The 22,198-nt window shown below is 42.2% G+C and overlaps 3 protein-coding genes across 8 annotated transcripts in view; 1 reads left to right on the top strand and 2 right to left on the bottom strand.

Moving 5' to 3' along the window:
- Positions 1 to 667: 667 nt before the first annotated feature.
- Positions 668 to 5,940, top strand: LOC106584929 (tRNA (uracil-5-)-methyltransferase homolog A). The gene is given in 17 exon segments (XM_045706612.1): positions 668 to 885; positions 887 to 966; positions 969 to 1,026; positions 1,360 to 1,416; positions 1,893 to 2,162; positions 2,450 to 2,528; positions 2,530 to 2,581; positions 2,794 to 2,839; positions 2,841 to 2,879; positions 2,967 to 3,079; positions 3,255 to 3,400; positions 5,135 to 5,210; positions 5,346 to 5,391; positions 5,393 to 5,463; positions 5,582 to 5,603; positions 5,605 to 5,670; positions 5,768 to 5,940. Coding segments are annotated over 17 exon segments (1,557 nt in total). The 3' UTR covers positions 5,886 to 5,940.
- Positions 5,941 to 6,361: 421 nt separating this feature from the next.
- Positions 6,362 to 17,331, bottom strand: LOC106585092 (DGCR8 microprocessor complex subunit). Its single transcript, XM_045707004.1, has 15 exons — positions 17,177 to 17,331; positions 15,699 to 16,711; positions 13,274 to 13,442; positions 12,896 to 13,038; positions 12,398 to 12,663; positions 12,296 to 12,357; positions 11,893 to 12,090; positions 11,617 to 11,718; positions 11,348 to 11,446; positions 11,146 to 11,228; positions 10,884 to 10,984; positions 10,695 to 10,801; positions 10,261 to 10,388; positions 9,941 to 10,054; positions 6,362 to 8,504 (listed from the first exon to the last, which is right to left on the bottom strand). Exons 2-15 carry the CDS (start codon positions 16,395 to 16,397, stop codon positions 8,421 to 8,423), a joined length of 2,355 nt encoding a protein of 784 aa, XP_045562960.1. The 5' UTR covers positions 16,398 to 16,711; positions 17,177 to 17,331; the 3' UTR covers positions 6,362 to 8,420.
- Positions 17,332 to 17,784: 453 nt separating this feature from the next.
- Positions 17,785 to 22,198, bottom strand: part of tango2 (transport and golgi organization 2 homolog) — a 57,325-nt gene continuing 52,911 nt past the window's right edge. For all 6 annotated transcript variants that reach the window (XM_014170608.2, XM_014170607.2, XM_014170611.2 and 3 more), the window contains 2 exon segments: positions 20,172 to 20,276; positions 17,785 to 19,578 (listed from right to left, as the gene is read on the bottom strand). In XM_014170608.2, the coding sequence (XP_014026083.1) occupies positions 19,458 to 19,578; positions 20,172 to 20,276 (226 nt within the window). In that variant the 3' untranslated portion in view covers positions 17,785 to 19,457.

The raw sequence follows: 22,198 nt of genomic DNA, 5'->3' as shown, positions 1-22,198 counted from the left end.
TGTGTGGTTAAACATCAGATAGATAAGTAACTAGCTAGAAACAATTTCAGTGTCAACAAAAGTAACAACCTGACAGTGGCTAACACCAACAACAACCCATTCACTTTTTTGTAGATTTAGCAGCTTCGTCGCTTCCTGTGTCAGAAAAATTATTTTATTTTTATACAATTATCATCCCACTATTACACAATTTACAGCAATCATGGAGAACATGCATCTTCTTCTGTTGAAGTATCCAGTAATGTGTATATATATGTATATATATATATACTGCATCGTGTCGAAGTTCATATTTGCACGTGTCCCACAATATGGCAGCCCGTTGTTTATTCTAGTTATAAATTGAATTGCCCATAAAACAAATGTTCTTCATCAGAGAAAAAGTGAAGCTAACTTGGTTGTTTGCTTTTATGTATAGTAATGTCCTAGGTTAACTTTATTTTCAGTGCTAAATTAAGTTCCTGCTTTTAAAAATGTGCTTTGCTAAATCTGCTTGACAGCCACTTTGCTACACTAACTGTAACAAGAACAGGACAGACATTGGTGACATCCCAGTGATTGTTTCTCAGGCACTAAAAGAGGAGAATGCTTCTGACCCCAAAGAACATTTAATATAGGGGGTGACAAAAGAGCCAGTAGATGTGACGGACGGACGGGGTGAAAACAGATGAACCCAAAGCTGAAGGAGGAGGAGAAAGCAGCCTCTTTTCCGACCCTAATAATATGTACAGCTACGTCCAAGTGGACCTCTTCACCTCTGACATTTTCAAAGAATGAGGAGGAGAGGGACAAGGCCATGAAGAGGGTGCACGGCATGCAGTGGAAAGGCTGGGTGCTCACTGTGCACCTGGCCAAACCCAAGGCTGACCCAATCCTCAAGAAGAGGGGGGGATGATGCCGGGCAGCAGGAGCCAGAGGAGGATGGGGCACCCCTCAGTGTGCAGATCGCCAACGTGGTGGCGCCACTGTAGAAGTACTTTATGAGAAGAAGCAGAAGGTGGAGGGGGTGCTGCAGAGACTGGTCAGGTACAGGGACATGTATAAACCCATGCCATGTGTGGCTTTGGTTCACTTACAAAGAATGGCCTTAAGTGGGGCATTGATAGGATTACTGCAGTCGATTGCATTATATCCTGTCTATTATTATATCCAGTCATGAAAGACACCAAAGAAATGTACTAATGAGATGACTTTATAGCCAAAGTCCTTCCTTTGGTCTAATGAACAGAACAATTGGATGTCTTTATATGAGTATGTCTTTATTAACAATTGGTAAAGAGGAAAAGTGTGTAACTCAAACCAAACACAGGAAAACTGACTACATCATGTTGTTTTTATGTCCTCCCCTTTCCTGTTCAGATAAATGGGCAACACCAACAAAGCGATGCTGCTCTGGCTGTTTATTCAGAAGAAGAAGTTTCCCTCTGGAAGACATTCACCCATGTCCATCTCAGGTACAATGCCTACTGTAGAATTGCTCTTTAGAAATTCCTACAGAACCTCTCTCTGAGTGCTGTTGTTTTGAAACCCCCAGGCTGTTAGGCCTATATCTGGCTGCAACCCCCAGGCTGTTTATTCAGAAGAAGAAGTTTTCCTCTGGAAGACATTCACCCATGTCCATCTCAGGTACAATGCCTACTGTAGAATTGCTCTTTAGAAATTCCTACAGAACCTCTCTCTGAGTGCTGTTGTTTTGAAACCCCCAGGCTGTTAGGCCTATATCTGGCTGCATGACCTGGCAACCTGGGATGAACCTTTGCAGTTGCAGCCTGTACAGGTTTTCTGTAACCACATCAAGGAGCTGAAATTAAATCCATATGCACTCTGACATTTTGGTCATCCTATTGAATGAGTGAGTCTCTCAGCAACCAACAAGGGGTTTGACAACCTAGTGTCTTAAATACATACACTGACTGCACTCCCTGTCTGGGTATGCACAACTTTGACCCTAATCCTATTTCCCCTACTCTTATCATGCAGACTGAATACAGGAACAAGTGTGAGTTCGTGATTGGTATTGGAGCGAATGGATAAGATAAGACCATAGGCTTCAGACTGGGGAAGTACAGAGGGGGCTCCTGTGCCATGGTGGGATCCTCAGACAGCATCCACATCACCACTAAGGCCAAGAGAGTGGTCTGCGAGTTCCAAAAATGTGTTTGGTATTAAAGACATCTTACTGACAGGGAGGCCTCATCTCTGTCCTGCACTGATCCCTCCCTGATCACAGGACTCAATGTCACATCTCAGTGAAAGATTCTGTCCACGTCATCGGATCTGCCCAATACGCTATTTGACCTACAAACTGGTTTTAGCATGCAACCAGAATGAATCAATAATATCGTCGCACACAGCAATACAGTAGCCGGGTGGTCTCAAATCAGTTTGCTCTGTATAGCCAACTCTTACTTCTTTTGACCCATCATTTGGTATTTGTTTATCTATATAGGACAACCTCATACTCCATGTATAGGCCTGAGGCATACGAGTTCCACTGGAAGTCGCAAACAGTGCAGACCACAACAAGGAACCAAGCAGGCCGTGGCGGTGGTGTTCTTTAACCCACAGGTGCAGAAACCAGGTTTCAATGTGGTTAATACTAAAGTAATACAGATGGTAGTGATTCTTAGATTAGAACGCATACATGTGTACATTTCTGTACCACAGCCCAAGCTTGTATTTATCGCATGATTCTATAACTGAACAATGTGAAAAAGTGTAGTGACTCCTTTCAAATCCCGTCATTCATTTAACTGTTTATTAGGGATTCTCTTGCCTTTTTCTACTCTGCAGAAATCAAATACCCTGAAGAGTATTTCACCGAGGATGACAATAAAGAGTGATGTAACTGCTCTGTACTTTGTGTCAGCAAGACAAAGGTAAGATCATCAGAAAAACAACAAGTTAACGGTGCAATAATGCACATGGGAATGTTGTGATTGACAGATAATGTTTGGTTCACAAAGGCAATCCCCTAACCCAGAGGACTTGCCGTGTGAGCTAGTAGCTGGAGAGAAGTGTATTCATGAGGAGCTTCTTGGCCTGGAGTTCAGGATATCCCCTTATTATTTTTTTCCAGGTGAGTATCCCATGTCATGTATCATAGCTGTGGACTCTTCATCCTTTTTACCCACCATCTTCGGTCAATTTGGCATTATTATATTGAGCTCCAGGAAGTTGTATTTCCTCAGCCATTTTAAGAGCCTCTCATCCAAGTTAGTGTCTCTGAAGTATGGCATTACTCTGGTTTATAGCTGTATAATATGTCACTGAGCAGGTGAACACAGGGGCAGCAGAGGTACTGTACTCAGCTGTAGGAGAATGGGCCCAGCTGGACAAGGACAGCACTGTGCTGGATGTATGCTGCAGAGAAGGAACTATTGGCATCTCCCTGGATAAGGTACTATAGAGCAGGGTTTCCCAAACTCGGTCCTGCCCCCCCCCCCATGGGTGCATGTTTTGTTTTTTGCCCTAACAATACACAGCTGATTTAAATAACCAACTCATTATCAAGCTTTGATTATTTGAATCAGCTGTGTAGTGCTGGGGGGGGGCTGAGTTTGGGAAACCATGCTATTGAGAGCTGCAGGGAGAATGTTTTTTTACTTTTAAATAAGGAATCATGGCATCGTACATACAGTTGAAGTCGGGAGTTTACATACACCTTAGCCAAATACATTTAAACTCAGTTTTTCACAATTCCTCACATTTAATCCTAGTAAAAATTCCCTGTCTTAGGATCACCACTTTATATTAAGAATGTGAAAATCACATTCCTAGTGGGTCAGAAGTTTACACTTACTCAATTAGTGTTTGGTAGCATAGCCTTTAAATTGTTTAACTTGGGTCAAATGTTTCAGGTAGCCTTCCACAAGCTTCCCACAATAAATTGAAGGAATTTTGGCCCATTCCTCCTGACAGAGCTGGTGCAACTGAGTCAGGTTTGTAGGCCTCCTTGCTTGCACACGCTTTTTCAATTCTGCCCACAAATTTTCTATAGGATTGAGGTCAGTCTCTCCTGCAGTCCCTCCTACCCCCACAACATGATGCTGCCACCCCCGTGCTTCACGGTTGGGATGGTGTTCTTCGGCTTGCAAGCCTCCCCCTTTTTCCTCCAAACATAAATGGCCATTATGGCCAAACAGTTCTATTTTTGTTTCATCAGACCAGAGGACATTTCTCCAAAAAGTACAATCTTTGTCCCCATATGCAGTTGCAAACCGTAGTCTGGCTTTTCTATGGCAGCAGTGGCTTCTTCCTTGCTGAGCGGCTTTTCAGGTTATGTCGATGTAGGACTCGTTTTACTGTGGATATAGATGCTTTTGTACCCGTTTTAGCATCTTCACAAGGACCTTTGCTGTTGTTCTGGTATGGATTTGCACTTTTCGAAACCAAAGTACGTTCATCTCTAGGAGACAGAACGCGTCTCCTTCCTGAGCGTTATGACAGCTGCGTGGTCCTATAGTGTTTATACTCGCGTACTATTGTTTGTACAGATGAACGTGGTACCTTCAGGCGTTTGGAAATTGCTCCCAAGGATGAACCAGACTTGTGGAGGTCTTGGCTGAGATCTTTTGATTTTCCCATGATGTCAAGCAAAGAGGCACTGAGTTTGAAGGTAGGCCTTGAAATACATCCACAGGTGCACCTCCAATTGACTCAAATGATGTCAATTAGCATATCAGAAGCTTCTAAAGCCATGACATTTTCTAGAATTTTTCAAGCTGATTAAAGGCACAGTCAACTTAGTGTATGTAAACTTCTGACCCACTGGAATTTTGACTAAGTGAAATAATCTGTCTATTAACAATTGTTGGAAAAATTACTTGTCATGTACAATGTAGCTGTCCTAACCGATTTGCCAAAACTATAGTTCGTTAACAAGAAATTTGTGGAGTGGTTGAAAAATGAGTTTTAATGACTCCAACCTAAGTGTATGTAAACTTCCAACTTCAACTGTACATATCAAGCAGGGTTGGAGTTAAATTACATTTCAATTCAGGAAGTAAACTGAAATTGAAATGATATAGACCACAACCCTGATTACAGCAACTGTATGGATTAATCCGTCTGGTAATGTGTGACAAAGAAAAATACATTTACTCTGTTGACACTGTCTTTCTGTTTCCTGCAGAGGGTGAGGAAAGTGATTGGGATAGAGATGTTTCAGGAAACAGTGAAGGACACCAAAGTCAACGCGAAGATCACTGGTAAGAGGCATAATCAGATTGGTCAAGCTGCACCAGTCGCAGGCACCAATGTGCCTAGAAAGAGTTATTCAGTCCTCAATAATTTTGCAGTAGCGGTATGAGAGCAAAAACCTTACTGTGACTGAAACGTTTCAGGGCTGATTAACATTCAGTTCCACTGTGGAAAGGCTGCTGAAGACATGTCAAATGGTGCTCAGCACTGTCATATCCCCAAACATCACAGCCATCGTGGACCCACCCAGAGCAGGCCTACGTATGCTCAAAAAGATACTGGAGCCTCTCTGCCACACATTCTATCAGTTTGTCAATGCACTGTATTGTTCAATTGAGTGGAAGGAGAAACACTAATTGATCAACTACCTAATTCCTAGATCCCAAGGTCATTCTGGCGATCAGAGCATGTGAAGAGGCTGGTTTATGTGGCGTGCGACGTTAAGGCTGCCATGAACAACTTCATTGATTGAGGTATAACATCCTGCACTAGCAGGCCATTCATCCAGTATGGTGTCTCCATAGGGATTGTGAAACTGATTCTAAATCTGATCTCTTCTGTGTAGTCTTTGCAGGGCTCCCTCTAACCGTGTACGTGGAGCTCCATTCCGTCCAGTTCGGGCCATGGCTGTGGACCTCTTCCCCCAGACCACACACAGATGCTGCTGCTCTTTTAGATGGTGAACTAGTTACGAAGTTATGAAGAATGCCTGTATTGATACACCATCCAAAGGGATATTTAATGTATGCTTTTTAAAAACGTACACATCTACCACTAGGTGCCCTTTGCGGTTGAATCTTTTTGAAATTCAATGCTCCACTGAGACCTTACAGATAATTGTGTGGGGGTAGAGAAGGTAGTCATTCAAAATCACATGAAACACTTATTGCACACAGTGAGTCCATGCAACTTACTATGCGAGATGTTATGCTTGCCATGAGTGAATACTTGACTCAAGGCTTTTCATTTAATGTGGGTTCTCTGTAGATATCTTATAGTACAATTTGGGGCAGGATAAAAGTGAATTTCAGTTTAATTGCTCCTTGGTTGACGTCTTGATGCATCTATGAATTACAAAATAAAAATACCCCCCCAAACAAGCCCTGGTTAATTTGGGGACACTAATTCAGGTAGGGGTCATTTTAAGCAGGAGCCAGCCTAAGTCATGACAATTTTATTTGCATAAACCAATTTCACTGAAAGTCAGCGATCCCAAGTCGCTGTTACATACTTCATTTTCTAGGCAGCAATATCTCTAGCAAACAACTTGTTACAACTCTAAAAAGTGTAAAAGGCATATTTTCTTTACACACTAACACTTGGCAAGACAGAACACGCAAATATGTGGGCGGGGGGGGGGTCATTCAATACAACAGCATTGTGCCCATGTACAATGGTGATTTCTGATCAGATGCATTTAACATTCAGGAAAAGCGCACAAACCGAATACTTAACACAATGAATGCACATCAGTTTATATTTTGTTCCAGCAGGTATTGCATCTTTATCCTTTCCTGTGTGTGTAATATATATATTTACGTATTGTATGCAGCAACCTACAGTATTCTATAAAAATGCATAAGACTGTATTTAAGCTTTGGTTCACACTGCTTCTTTAGCTATCGGATTTAATTATAATGACATGATCATATTTTGTTCGAGGTAAAGTGTGCCAACTTAATTTCCGTAGATTGCCTTATGCAGAGAGGATCGCAGTAATCCTACACAATGCTTGAAAACGTGATTGATCAGACACACACACACACAAACAATGATGGCAAACAAACCTTGTTATAGACGACCAACCCATTAAAACAATTCTTAATTAAAATCTGTACATGCTAAAGGCAATTATTCCAGAGCATCAAAATTAACGTCTTGTCGCATTATGACATCTTAACTGACTAAAGAAATGCTGTATCAGGAGGGGCTTGGTCAATCCATTTCCCTTGAAGGGGGACTTGGGCCCTGTGAGTTCTCTGGGATGGGAACCCTTCCTGGAATGGGTCAACTAAGGCAACATGTAGCCAATTGTTCTCCCATCTGTATATGGGTCCTTAAATTAATGCCTAAATAGTAAGTGTCTGCATGTTGTATTGTTTTGCTTTAGTTAGTCTAAAACAATTATGAAGCAGCTAACACCTAATTACAGAAAGAAAAGTCCAAAAGTATAGGCCGCCTTAAATATGTAACAACTTTACCTTGTATATCTCCTCAATGACTACAGTACTTCAAGCCCTTGTGCTTGTGTTGTCTGCAGTGCTAACGTGGAAACAAGATCTTAGCTAGACAGACCAGCCTTATCAGCTGTCCATTGATATGTTTCATCCTGTATATCCAGAACACAAAGGCAATTCAAATTAGTCCCTCTTAATGTCCATTCCATAATAAATTCAAAATGCATTTCTCATACTAAGAACATGAGCATGTAACAAGAAGTATGACTGGACTCACTGGAGTTGTGCAGAAAACTGCTTTTTTTTTTTTTCTTAACAGGTAAATGTTTCACGTGCAAATGAAAACGTAAGCTTGTCATTCTTTAGACGAAGCATACTCAAAAACCCTAATCACCATCCAAATTATACACATCAACAATATCCAAATTACAACAGCATATAAATTGGTTTTCCACAGCGTACCAGAATAGCAAAAGCAGACTGCAAACGAATCCCTTTGAATAGGCTATGCTTTAAGCATACAAGGAAACCTGCTCGAAATGTTCAGTGTGTCCAAAAAGTATGGAGTGTATTAGAAATTAAATGGCAACTATAAAACAGGGGGGGGCTAGTGATTTTCAGCAGTCATTACTACACAGTAAACAGGCTGACATGAACCATTGCTGTGGTTCATAGATACATGTCAAGTCATCTCAACCGGTCTGTCTGCAACCCCTGTGGTTCAATTTATAGAAGCGCTGCTGCGTAGAGATTGCATCAAGAGGTAGATGGTGCTCACTCTACTGTCAGTCTGCCTGTTAGTGCATTTGTCCTATTCTTACCCGAGCCACTAACAATGAACCATAAACACCTTGGGGGGGTCAAATAAAACAGCTTGGAGAAACAGTGCTAAGATGACCACCTTTATAGTATAAATGTGTTGTATTGCCCTTTCACAATGATGCATAATTGGATGATAGTTTGGTGGTGTGACTTTTTATCTGACAGTGACTATGGCTACCATTGGTCAGTGACATGTTAGGTTGGTTGCAGTGATAGTCCCTAGACGTCAACAGTACAGAGCGGCTGACTGCCAGGCTGGGCTGACTCCATTATGGTCATCTTGGGCTTCTTCCTGGTTTCCGCCTGAAGCACAACAAAGACATCAGGGTTATATTTATTAGGGCACACCGTAGAAAAATGTTTTGCACCAGAAAAAAATACATTTACAATGAACAAATATATATATATATATATATATATATGCAACAATTTCAAAGGTTTTACAGATTTACAGTTTATATACTGTAAGTAAATCAGTCAATTGAAATAAATAAATTAGGCCCTAGTCTATGGATTTCAAAAGACAGAGAATACAGATATGGGCGTGGATCAGAAAGCCAATCAGTATCTGGTGTGACCACCATTTGCCACATCTCCTTCGCATAGAGTTGATCAGGCTGTTGATTGTGGCCTGTGGAATGTTGTCCTACTCCTCTTCAATGGCAGTGCGAAGCTGCTGGATATTGGCGGGAACTGGAACACGCTGTCGTACACGTCGATCCAGAGCATCCCAAACATGTTAAATGGGTGACATGTCTGGTGAGTATGCAGTCCATGGAAGAACTGGGACATTTTCAGCTTCCAGAAATTGTGTACAGATCCTTGCATTATCATGCTGAAACATGAGGTGAAGGAAGAATGGCACGACAATGTGCCTCAAGATCTCTTCACAGTATCTCGGTGCATTCAAATTGCCATTGATAAAATGCAATTGTGTTTGTTGTCCGTAGCTTATGCCTGCACATACCATAACCTCTCCGCCACCATGGGACACTGTTCACAACGTTGACATAAGCAAACCAACTTTAAGAGTGGCCTTTTATTGTCTCCAGCACAAGGTGCACCTGTGTAATGATCATGCGGTTTAATAAGCTTCTTGATATGCTAAACCTGCCACATGGATGGATAATCTTGGCAAAATGAAAATGCTCACTAAAAGGGATGTAATCAAATTCGTGCACAAAATGGGAGAAAAGCTTTTTGTGTGTATGGAAAATTACAGGGATCTTATTTTAGCTCATGAAACATGGGACCAACACTTTACATGTTGCGTTTATATATTTTGGTTCAGTGTATTTCGAATTGGACAATTCAGGTAGTCCTTTTTGTCAATTCTCTACCATTTGGTGCCTAATGAATACACCGCAGAAATTGTCCTAACAGTTTGAACTGCTGCACCGAACTGAGGAACTTGCCTCGATAAAACATAATTCAAGACCATAATCCAGGCCACACTTACATACAAACATGATTTATGACAGCGTCTGAAATAAGGTACGGCTGGAGCAACCATACGAATTAGGAGTAACACGACAGTGCAGAGATATCGCAAACGGAGCAAAGACCAGAAGAATTTCAAGAGTGTCAGAGATCTCCCTGTTAGGTACCTCCATGTCCAACACTGGAGTCAGTGCAGCTTAGGAACCTGACAGGGTTATCAGACAGAGGTAGAACTCTAGTAAGAAAAGGCTCTGATTACACCAGATACCCAGAATCTAAATTGGAGGTCCTACACTTACCCTCTCCTTAGCCAGTTTCTTCATCTCCTCTTGCAGTTTGTTCAGGATGTGAAGATTTGGCCTGTTCTTTTTGGCATACTGTTGAAGTTCAATCACACTCTTGTCTGAATTTTCCTGCGAAACCCCCCCCAAAAAAACAAGCCATCAGTTTATAGAAATGAGAGACGCACATCTGGTTGAAAGCGAAGCAGCATATGCCATCAAATCAGTTTTGCTTCAGATGTGCTGAAGTCTATACGACCCTAACTGACCTATGGGCCTCCAACAGCAGAGGAGCAGCTGTGCTGAGGTACAGTATGAGGTGTACAGGTAGTACCTACCTTCTTCACCATCTTACTGCTCTCTCTGCCGTACATGCGGAGCAGTGACCCCCAGTTCTTTACGTGGGGGTGCAGCATCTGTAGGATCTTCTGTGACGCCAGCTGCTTCCCCACACGCTTATTCTTGCCTGGAAAACAGGACATTTACATACAGAGCAGCAGCCATTAGTAATGCTAACTAGATTTACACTGCATTAACACAGCTCGGCTTTGAGCAGGGAAATTCTTACCCATATATAGTGTAGATACCCAAAGGCGCAAACATGGTGTTCAGAGTAAAAGTTTTCTGAATTCTCTATATATGGCTCTGACAAAAAACAAAGCATTTGCAATTAGTAATGCTGCTTTTACACTACATTAACACAGAGCGGCATGGAGCATGTTAGGTCTGGGACTTGCCGTGGTGACTGGAGGGTCAGTGTGGGGTAACTTACACCATCCACGCACAGTGTGCTTGCCACACGTCATCACATATTCACTCTTCTGGTTCTTCCCTGGGATCACCTCAAACTTGATGCTGGTGTCACCCATTCCATGGTTTCTACAGGGCATAAGAGACCGTTGAAATTCAAGGTTAACAAATGAATTTTGATCATGCTTACACCTCATGTCTCGAGTCTTACCTCTTAAGGCACTCGTGTAGAATCTGATATGGCGAGAGTAAGCCTGCTTTATTGGTCAGTTCGTACACCCTAGAATCTTCAATACTGATATGATTAAAATACTGCAGGAAACAAAAACACATGAATGGACATTAGTATTCAGCCAAATGATCAACTAGCTAGTAAAGTACAATGTTATAAAAGAGACATGTTATCAGACCAAACACGAAAAGAAGATATTGATTTAATTAAAGGGCCTTTCCAATGATTGGCAGGCTGATACCTCCAGTTCATCCCCTTCTACAAGCTTCTCCTCAGATGTCTGCTTCACAAAGTCAGGGATGAGGATCTCCAGTGTGGCTCGAGCTACAGGGGAGACATCACTAAATAACCGGTTTCTGATTCTTTTTATTTATAGCTCACAGACAGCCTTTGCAGCTGCTTAAGAGGATAGAAATTCAAAGAATGATATGAAAGTACTGTACCAGCTTTATTCTTGGCAAGTTTTTTACTGCTTGCAGTTCCTGTGCCATATGTCACTCCGTCTATAATGACGGAGGCGCCAAAGGGTTCACTTGGGTTCTCTGGGGGAGATGAAAAAAGAGGACTCATTTGGTGCAAACGGCATAAAGGCCCTTTCTCAGGTTAGTGCTTTGGTGATGTGTTTTGTTCAAAGAACAACCTGTCACTTGGACAAGCTAGTTGAAAGTAAACATCATGGATGGGGAGAACAGAGACAAAAAGAGGGACTTACCACATTCAAAAAAGTTGTAAACAGGTCGGACCTTTAGGACACGTTGCATATATTCATGTAGGATGCAAACTTCAGACTTCCCATTTGGATTAATGACAAACTCTGAGAAAAATAAAAGGGGGAAAGAGTTGATGCAATTAGCTCAATACTCCACACTGAAATAGTTTGACTATGGATACATCCAAAATGACAACCTATTCCCGAAATAGTGTCCTACTTTTGGGAATAGGGTGACAATTCAGATGAAGCCTATGGTTCTTCTTCTGCATCCAGTACCTTTCTTGGTGGGGGTATCTGATACAGACAGAGTGATGAGCTTCTGGTTGGCAGGCAGAATGGGTCTCTCGGACTCAGCCTGCTTCCTCTTCATGTCCCTGTTGAACTGCCTGCGCTCTGCCCAGGTACGGAACTTCTTCACGGTCACTTGTTCAAAGTCAAAGCACTTCTCCAGGTAGCTGCGGAACTCCTCAATTTCTGGTCGGGGATTCAATTAGGGAGGGATATCGGTTATATTGTTGCTTTAGAAACCAAACTTGACGTGCTCTTTAGAAATACCCACCAACACACTATTATCCCCTACGTTCACAAGATATTAAACATACTATCCATCAGCCATGGCATTCAAAACTACTACCTGCTGGCAAGACAATTGCCCGTCATGGAGTGTGTTGACCCTTACCTATGGATTCATCTTTACACACCTCCACCTTGGCCCTGACCTGTCCCAGAGCCCCCTGCCATCTCAAAAGAGTGGGGCATCTTGCCGTGCGGGACAGGACACCTTTCTATGGTTCCTTCTGAGGCCAGGCCTGTCTCCAACTCTACCTCTCCATCCCCCAGGCTCAGACCAAGGGCCACAGTGGTAGGGTCCTCCTGGGCTGTGGAGTCAGGCTCGTCTGGTCTCTCCAGAGAGTCTGCCTCTTCCCCAGGCTTCACCGGAGACACCTCAGCGTTGGGTGTCACCTCTCCGTTCTGTTGCCTTTCCTCGTGATCCTTCATCTTCCTATAGTGCAAGCAAGGGATGCTACTGGTGGGAGGGTCGTGTTTCTGTACGCAGTGGCACAAGGGGTTTGGTTAGAAGTAGGTTGTTATCGTTGTTTGAGAATAGAGAAATAATGGACATTCATCCTTATTCCTTTAGTTTGATCATTCCTACCAAAATTGTAAATATTACACCAGTATTCAGTGTATAACAATGGGGTTCCTGACATGTTACTAACCCTCTAAAAGACTCAAATGTTAAGCAGTTTCCATCGGTCTTTTCACTTCCACGTCTTACCCTGATGCTCCCGGTCCCCAGGAAGTAAGGTCTGGACCAGGTCACTACTCTGGTCTCTCTGTGCAGGTAGACTGGAATGCCAGAGTTATGGAATGTCATGATCCATCCATCAGGTAGTGGCTCAGTGGGTGGACGCCCACGACCTGGGAAACACACACTCATCACTACACATCAGCGTCAAACACACACATCTGCGCCACACACAATACGACAACGTCTGCAGACAGACACGACTACACATCTCACACCATCAGTGTCCTCTCACAAACGTGATGTTATGCATTCATAAGATATGATATGAATGCATAACATCAATGTGTGTCAGGCTCAGATACACCGTTACCAAAGGCAGATCAGCGCCAGACATCCACCACTCACTCTTCAGGACTGTTTTAATTTTGGTCATCATGGGCTGAACGCCTCCCTCCCCGTCCGACGCGTGGTCACTGTCCGCTGCATACTCAGCAGCCCCCTCTGCCAGGCGCATCTTTTTGGGCATGGGCATGCCCTCCTCCAGCAGAGCGTCTACATCATTGTCGAAGTCCTCCTGGAAAAGACTGTGGTTGAGCGTGTGGGGGAGAATTGAGGGGTGGCGGCAGCACGAACCTGCCACGTTCTCCACTCAGTTAGGGCTACGCCATCTTGTCAGCACTTTCACAAGAGGGAATTTCAAGTCATGTTTGCAACCAATATCTGGCATGCATAACGAACAAAAGCTTTGGAAACAAAGTGGATGAGAGGAGATTCAAATCAGGTTGAACTTTTGAAGACACCAAGCATACCAACTGCACTACCGGTCAAAAAGTTTAGAACACATACTCATTCAAGGGTTTTTATTTGTACTATTTTCTACATTGTAGAATAGTGAAGACATGAAAACTATTAAATAACAGATTGAATCATGTTGTAACCAACAACAAAAAAAGTTGAACAAAAAATATATTTTAGATTCTTCAAAGTAGCCACCCTTTGCCTTGACAGCTTTGCACACTCTTGGCGTTCTCGCAACGAGCCTCATGAGGAATGCTTTTCCAACAGTCTTGAAGGAGTTCCCACATATGCTGAGCACTTATTTGCTGCTTTTCCTTCACTCTGCGGACCAACTCATCCCAAACCATCTCAATTGGTGTTGAGGTCAGATGATTGTGGAGGCCAGGTCATCTGGTAAACTTCTTGGTAAACTAGCTCTTACACAGCCTGGAGGTGTGTTGGGTCATTGTTCTGTTAAAAAACAAATGATAGTCCCACTAAGCGCAAACCAGATGTGATGCTGGTTAAGTGTTAAATTCTAAATAAATCACTGTCATCAGCAAAGCACCCCCACACCGTAACACCACCTGCTACATGCTTTACGGTGGGAAATAAACATGCGTTGATCATCCGTTCACCCACACCACGTCTCAATGACACGGCAGTTGGAGGCAATCATCTCAAATTTCGACTCAGACCAAAAGGACAGATTTCCACCAGTTAAATGTTTCTTGGCCCAAGCAAGTCTCTTCTTATTATTGGTGTCCTTTAGAAGTGGATTCTTTGCAGCAATTCGACCATGAGCGCCTGACTCACGCAGTCTCCTCTGAACAGTTGATGTTGAATGTCTGTTACTTGAACTCTGAAGCATTTATTTGGGCTGCAAATGTTCCGGATTGACTGACCTTCATGTTTTAAAGTAATGATGGACTGTTGTTTCTCTTTGCTTATTTGAGCTGTTCTTGCCATAATATGGACTTGGTATTTTACCAAATAGGGCTATCTTCTGTATACCACCCCTACCTTGTCACAACACACTTGATTGCCTCAAACACATTTAGTAAAGAAATTCCACAAATTAACTTTTAACAAGGCACACCTGTTAATTGAAATGCATTCCAGGTGACTACCTCATGAAGCTGGTTGAGAGAATGCAAAGAGTAGGCAAAGCTGTCATCAAGGCAAAGGGTGGCTATTTGAAGAATCTTCAATATTTTGATTTGTTATATACTTTTCTGGTTAATACATGATTCCATGTGTTATTTAATAGTTTATGTCTTCACTATTATTCTACAATGTAAAAAATAGTAAAAATAAAAACCCTTGAATGAGTAAGTGTTCTAAAACTTTTGAACAGTAGTTTATGTCAACCTCAATCTCAAGTAGAAGAGATATGGAATTTCTGCTGCTTCCATCAAGAATCAAAACTACGATGAATAAGCTGACATTTTATTCCGATGTCACCAGAAAAATGACTAGACACTATTACCCTTCTCACATTACCGAGCAAACCATACTGGGGTAACATCGTCACTAGAGCCTGACCGATATTATTTTGGCCCACCGACATCTGTTGATATTGGCTTTTTAAATCACTATTATCGGACAATAATTCCACCGATAAATAGGATAACAAAAATTAAAACTTATGATTATCTTAACACTGGCAGGCATTCTCATGATGCGTCACTCATTTCACAAAGTAAGAAATCAACAGTTGAAGCATATTTCTTGGACAATTGTTGGTTTGGATGGCAATTTATAAAAATGCAGTGTGGAAAATAACTATTTTTCATTTCCCCAGTGTTAAACAGTGTTTTAATTACGGCAGATATTTCAGTATCGATAAGTTCTCCCCACAAAAATCTTTCTGTATCGTTGTTACGCATCTTCCATAGTTGCTGGAACTGTGCTGGAAAGGACGATGTGAAAAGAATATCCAAGCCATTACGGTTTCGGGTCAGCCCTACAGTGTGAACAACGCACAAAAGATCAGTGAGTGGACAATGACAAGGCTCTGCAGAGGCAAAGACAGGGCCCCTTGGTTACATACCTCATATGAGTAATTCAGGTTCTCCTCGTCAGCATTCTCCGGTTGAACCACTTCCTCAGACCTGAAACCCCCCTGCTCCACATTCTCCGTATCCAGGAAGTCCTGACTGAAGTCCTCCAGCTCGTCCAAGACAGCAAATTCCACTTTGTTCTCCAGGTCTGCCTCCTCCCCTCTCCTCCCTGCACTGCCACAGACCATCCCATTCCCCAGTCCTGAGCTACCCTCAACAGCCCCTAGCTCTGTATCGGCATCATGTAACTCACCATTAAGGCCCTCTGAGCTGGTCTCCCCTACACCACCACCCTCCTGACCGATCCCTGTGTACAGCACCTTCCTATCTTTGCTCCTGCTGCTATCTACAACGCTGACACTGATCTTAATGTCTTGTAGTAACTTAAGCTCTGGTAGGAACTTGGTGACAGGGGGCGCATGGCGGGCTGTTCTAGGGCACAGTGCGCTGGGTTCGGCCTCATCTGACAGGTTATTACTGAAGGTTATTGAGTCCTTGGCGAGGAGCCCCAGGTCCACTGCTGGGGTGTGTGTCTGTCCATCACCACCAGAGCTAACGTCCATTTCCTCTGCGTCACTGGACGTTTGCAGGGGAGGTGGTGGAGGCTGCGCTTTACCATTAAGGCCCTCCGAGTTTAAATCATCAGGTGGCTCCAACGGCAAGGGGGGTAATATTTCATCTATCTCCATGTTGATGATCTTATGAATCACTAAATACAACAAATTCTCTATGAGTCACCCTGACTGTTTATGCAACCTGTTCTTATAAGTATTTAGCTAAAATGCATGCAGAAGCACATTGCACAAGATTTCGAACAAAACAACTTCCCTGTGTTGATCATGTACCAGTGTTGAATATGCTAAGCTGACTACATTGTTCTTTTCATTAATGTAGACAGCTTTTTAGAATCACTGTCTCAATTATTGGAAATCACAATGCATTCAGCTTATATTACTCGGATCTAGGCACTGCGACTCCTCCACTGGCAAATCCTCCGTCAGAGCTAGAAAAAGAGACATGTCAGTCAATAATTGATGCCAAGAGAGCAACATTGCGGTGCAAAAACATGTAGCCAAGGCAGCTATGCACATTATGCAGCCTTTTTATGATGGCTTACTAATGCCAGCACCACAGGCCAAGCAGTGCAAGAAAAATCCTTCCTTGGTTGCAGAATGCTAACGTTGGCATGCTGTCTGTGCAATATATTTAGAAAACTGGATTCACCCTACAAAGTCATCTAATGCTAAAACTTTTGCTAATGGTTAGCAATATGGGGCACCTTCGAAACTGAACGATTTCAAAAGATGACAAATATGTACTGTCCTTCGACGCACTAGCCTAGCTAACTTTAGCTACCTGGCTAGCTTAGCTCAAACTTGAAGCTAAGCGGTTAAGCTACACAATTACGTGTCAAAATGACTGGGTTAAATATTAAACACAGAAACACTGAGCGCATTTGAACACTCACCTATATTTCATTTACGAAATGTTCTTCCCTCAGCTAGCTAACCTAAATTATTTTATTCTTTTAACGAGGCCAGACAGATCCCTTCCCCGTTCCGCCATCTTGCAGACAGCTGCAGAATTCTTCTGAAACACCACCCCCAATACCGGCATTTTGAAGATTGAGCGGTGAAGAGTCCAATCACCATTTAGTTCTACGTGGGCACACTAATCAACAACCGACAAAGGCAGGCCTTTGCCTCACTGCGGGAATAAATCGACCAATCAAACATTATAATGGATCACAGTTGACCAATGAGAACGGTAGGCACAATTGGGTTGCGAATTGCAGTGGCCACATACTGACACTGGGTGGCAACCATCTTCACCCACTGTCTTCACCAGTAACATTGTATGCAAAGTAGCGATCAGTGAAACAAGATAAATCATAATACATGAAACATTGTATGCAATTTTATCTGCATTATCTACTAAAATGAGAACCCTGCTGTTTCTAATCTGCATAGAGCCTCTGAACAACACTCATATATACCCATCGTGTTTACTGAAGATTCAAAAGTTTCAGCAAATTATATAAGAATCAATATTTAAACATAGAAACTGTGACAACCGTTGCAATGGCCACAGTTTTATTCAGCGACAAACCATACACGACATTGCGTTAATAAACTTGCGATTGTCTAATAAAATTGCCTGATCAGGTCTATTCTTGTAAGAATACATTACATTTGCAGTAGACCCTTTTCCAGTATACGACACTCTGACGTAACGCATAGATGCGCGCTACTCTTGGCGGCAGTAAGAAAGCCATCTGCGCCAATTCAACATAGCCTAGATTTACCGTTTTATTACTTGTAAACAAAATAACTTTTGGGGTTCTCATACGCTTACAATGATGCTTTGATTCTTGCTTTAACAATCGCTAAAATTATATTTGGTTGTGATCTTTGCAAAATAACTATTTTGGATGCAGCAATTGTTAGCTAGAATGCTAACGCTCATTGACATTGGCTAGCTTTTTCCTACAGCCTAAGAGCCATTTTACTGGTTGAAGTATAATCCAGTTGGTTTGCGATGATGACACCAACATTATATTACGCAGAACATTCATAAAAGCCTTAAAATCCAATTATAATCCAAAAGTTGTGTGAAATGCACTCATAAGCAACATGCAGCTAGACTTTTTTGCTGGAGTTCTATAACATCTCCCGTGTTCTGCAAACACAGAAAATGGTTATATAAATACAGATTAAAAAGTACTATATTCACAATTTATATCAAGACACCAGTGATGTGGTAAACAGGTTTCTGTACTTCTATGGATACCGGAGGTCAGTAACATAAAACCATTGAAGGATCCTCATTGGCGGTACATCATCAACACAATTTGTAACAGTCACTCACAAATGTGAATAAGTAGGTAAGAAACAGAGACCGAACACTGCAGATGTGAGTGACAAAAATAATCATTTTAGTTTGTTTTCCTTGCTGTGAAATGTCTCTCCTATGCAGTATGTGGAACAAGGCAGGAAAACAAAGAAAAACACTTTGTTTACCACTTAGAAAAACATTTGAAGTGCTTTCCTGTGTTTTACTTAACAAGCAAACCTCGGTCGCAAAGTCAAAATCTGTGGCAATTATAACTATTATTCTACAAGGCAGGCTGTTACAATATGCCTTTATATTTCTGTCACAGGAAAGTTAAACGCCCGACTTGAGTTTAGGAAACCAAACCGGTCATTCTTATTACAGAATTTTAGAAGGATATTGATGGCTGCTGCTGCTTCTAAGAGTGTTAGCATTTTACACTTCAACTGAAGATACAAACAAACTTGGCTAGTTGAAGGCAGACTGAGCCACAAAGCCAGTGTTGAGAAAATAGATGCAATGTTAAATGTAAATAATTTACTTTGCTTATTAAATTACATTTGTTCTTTGGCAATACACTTAAGCACACACCTCAAAATAATATTTTAATCCAATTAACAAAATAAGAATAGCACCCATTATGTAGGATTTGATTAATTCACACTGTCCTATGTCTAAGTCAAGCTAAAACGTATTTCCCAAAGAAAATTGCATGAAAAGTGCAACAAATTATCAGAAAAAAAAGTGCAATCATTTGACTCTCTCCCACCTCCACCATTTTAAAATGGCAAATCAATCTTCATGTTCATTTCACTATTGTGAAGCCAGAGCTTGCTGTGGAAGAAGGAGGGATAGGGAGGCGGTTGGATGCAGAAAGGCACAGAGTGTGATTCCCATATAGCCCCATTTAGCTGTCTTCAGTTCTGGATTTTGAACTGGAAAGAGCTTGTGCTCCATTGGCTGACGTCACAGTTGAGCATGGTGCGCTCTGTGAAGGTCACGTTCCCTGATGCGTCTATTAGGATAATGGTATTGGTCCTGAAACAGGAAGACAAAACATCAGAAATAATAGAGGGGTGAAACAAGAGTGGCTTGTGCATTGCAAATATGGGGAAAACATTGTGATTCTGGAGTTCCCCAATCACCTTTCATAACCACACGACTGGAGGCCAGAGGGCAGGCTGGTTATAGATGAGATTATATGCACAAGGGGCTGTATGATGTATGGGGCATATTCATTATGCACCAAACAGCAAAATGGACAAACAAAAAGGTACTACCTGGATTTGTCCAATAAGAAACTCGTTTTCGTTCACAAAACGTTTCCCGTTTGCTACGCTGTGCACCAATGAATATGACAATAGATTTGTCAAATAAGAAACAATTGTTTTCGTTTTCCCGTGTACCCTATGAATATTACCCTGCTCTCACACCCCCCAGCACAGCCTTCCCCTCTGAGGGCAGGCCCCACATGACAAATGGGAGCGCTAATTGGTGAGACCATGACCACAGAATAAAATAACAACACTATGTAGGACATTGGCAAGGTTTATCACATAGGCCACTCTGTTATTATATTGTATCTCTGACTCTGGCCAAGCTAATTGGTGTCAGGGACAGGGAGGACTGACCTTGTGCCGTAATGCGGGGAGCGAACACACACAGAGGACAGGGACCGGAGCATGTGGCTGCTGTACCCTTCACCCTGGCTCTCCTGGGCCGGGTCAGGGGTGTTCCTGAAGAATAGAGAAAGAATCCGTTCTCACTCAAACCTTCTCTTTACTTTTAAGAGTTTAGTAACAGAAAGAGTCAGGGATGTACAATGCATTCGGAAAGTATTCAGATCCCTTGACTTTTTCCACATTTTGATAAGTTACAGCCTTATTCTAAAATGGATTACATATACATACACACATACGTATATACAGTTGAAGTCGTAAGTTTACATACACCTTAGCCAAATACATTTAAACTCAGTTTTTCACAATTCCTGACATTTAATCCTCGTAAAAAGTCAGTGTTTTAGGTGTGTGCGAGCAAGGAGGCCTACAAACCTGACTCAGTTACACCAGCTCTGTCAGGAGGAATGGGCCAAAATTCACCCAACTTATTGTGGGAAGCTTGTGGAAGGCTACCCGAAATGTTTGACCCAAGTTAAACAATTTAAAGGCAATGCTACCAAATACTAATTGAGTGTGTGTAAACTTCTGACCCACTGGGAATGTGATGAAAGAAATAAAAGCTGAAATAAAATATTCTCTCCACTATTATTCTGACATTTCACATTCTTAAAATAAAGTGGTGATCCTAACTGACCTAAGACAGGGAATTATTACTCTGATTAAATGTCAGGAATTGTGAAAAACTGAATTTAAATGTATTTGGCTAAGGTGTGTGTGTGTGTGTGTGTGTGTATGTATATATATATATATATAACATTTATTTTTTTCTCCCCACACAATGATTCGTAATGAGCAAGCAAAAATAGGTGTCTAGACATGTTTGCTAATTTATAAAAAATGCAAAACTGAAATATCACATTCACATAAGTATTCAGACCCTTTACTCCAGTCTTCTTGGGTATGATGCTACTAGGTTGGCACACCTGTATTTGGGGAGTTTCTCCCATTCTCTGCAAATCCTCTCAAGCTCTGTCAGGTTGGATGGGGAGTGTCGCTGCACAGCTATTTCCAGGTCTCTCCAGAGATGTTAGATAGGTTTCAAGTCCGGGCACTGGCTGGGCCACTCAAGGACATTAAGAGGCTTGTCCCGAAGCCACTCCTGCATTGTCTTGGTTGTGTGCTTAAGGTTGTTGTCTTGTTGGAAGGTGAACCTTCACTCTGGAGCAGGTTTTCATCAAGGATCTCTGTACTTTGCTCCGTTCATCTTTCCCTCGATCCTAACTAGTCTCTCAGTCCCTGCCGTTGAAAAACATCCCCACAGTATGATGCCACCACCATGCTTCACCATAGGGATGTTGCCAGGTTTCCTCCAGATGTGACGCTTGGCATTCAGGCCAAAGAGTTCAATCTTGGTTTCATCAGACCAGAAAATCTTGTTTCTCATGGTCTGAGAGTCTTAAGGTGCCTTTCGACAACTCCAAGCGGGCGGTCATGTGCCTTTTACTGAGGAGTGGCTCCCGTCTGGCCACCACCATAAAGGCCTGATTGGTGGAGTGCTGAAGAGATGTTTGTCCTTCTGGAAGCTTCTCCCATCTTCACAGAGGAACTCTGGAGCTCTGTCAGAGTGACCATCGGGATCTTGGTCACCTCCATGACCAAGGCCCTTCTCCCCCGATTGCTCAGTTTGGTTGAGCGGCCAGCTCTAGTTAGAGTCTTGATGGTTCTAAACTTCTTCCATTTAAGCATGATGGAGGCTACTGTGTTCTTGGGGACCTACAATGCTGCTGACATTTTTTGGTACCCTTCCCCAGATCTGTGCCTCGACACAATTTAATTTACCACAGGTGGACTCCAATCAAATTGTAGAAACATCTCAAGGACGATCAATGGAAATATCATAGCAAAGGGTCTGAATACTTATGTAAATAAGGTATCTGTTTTTCATTTTTTATAAATATGCTAACACTAAAAACCAGTTTTCCCTTTATTATTATTATGGGGTATTGTGTGTAGATTGATGAGAAAAAATATATTTA

This window comes from Salmo salar, chromosome ssa24 (genome assembly GCF_905237065.1).
Source record: "Salmo salar chromosome ssa24, Ssal_v3.1, whole genome shotgun sequence".
Classification (NCBI taxonomy): domain Eukaryota; kingdom Metazoa; phylum Chordata; class Actinopteri; order Salmoniformes; family Salmonidae; genus Salmo; species Salmo salar.
Note: the sequence above shows the minus strand (reverse complement) of the source record. Positions and strands in the feature narration are given on the sequence as shown.

Coding starts and splice junctions, on each gene's coding strand:
- LOC106585092 (XM_045707004.1), bottom strand. CDS start 16,397: ATGGAGATAGATGAAATATTACCCCCCTTGCCGTTGGAGCCACCTGAT. Junction 12,664..12,895: donor TGGGGACCGGGAGCATCAGG/GTAAGACGTGGA, acceptor CACTGCGTACAG/AAACACGACCCTCCCACCAG. Junction 11,719..11,892: donor AGATACCCCCACCAAGAAAG/GTACTGGATGCA, acceptor TATTTTTCTCAG/AGTTTGTCATTAATCCAAAT.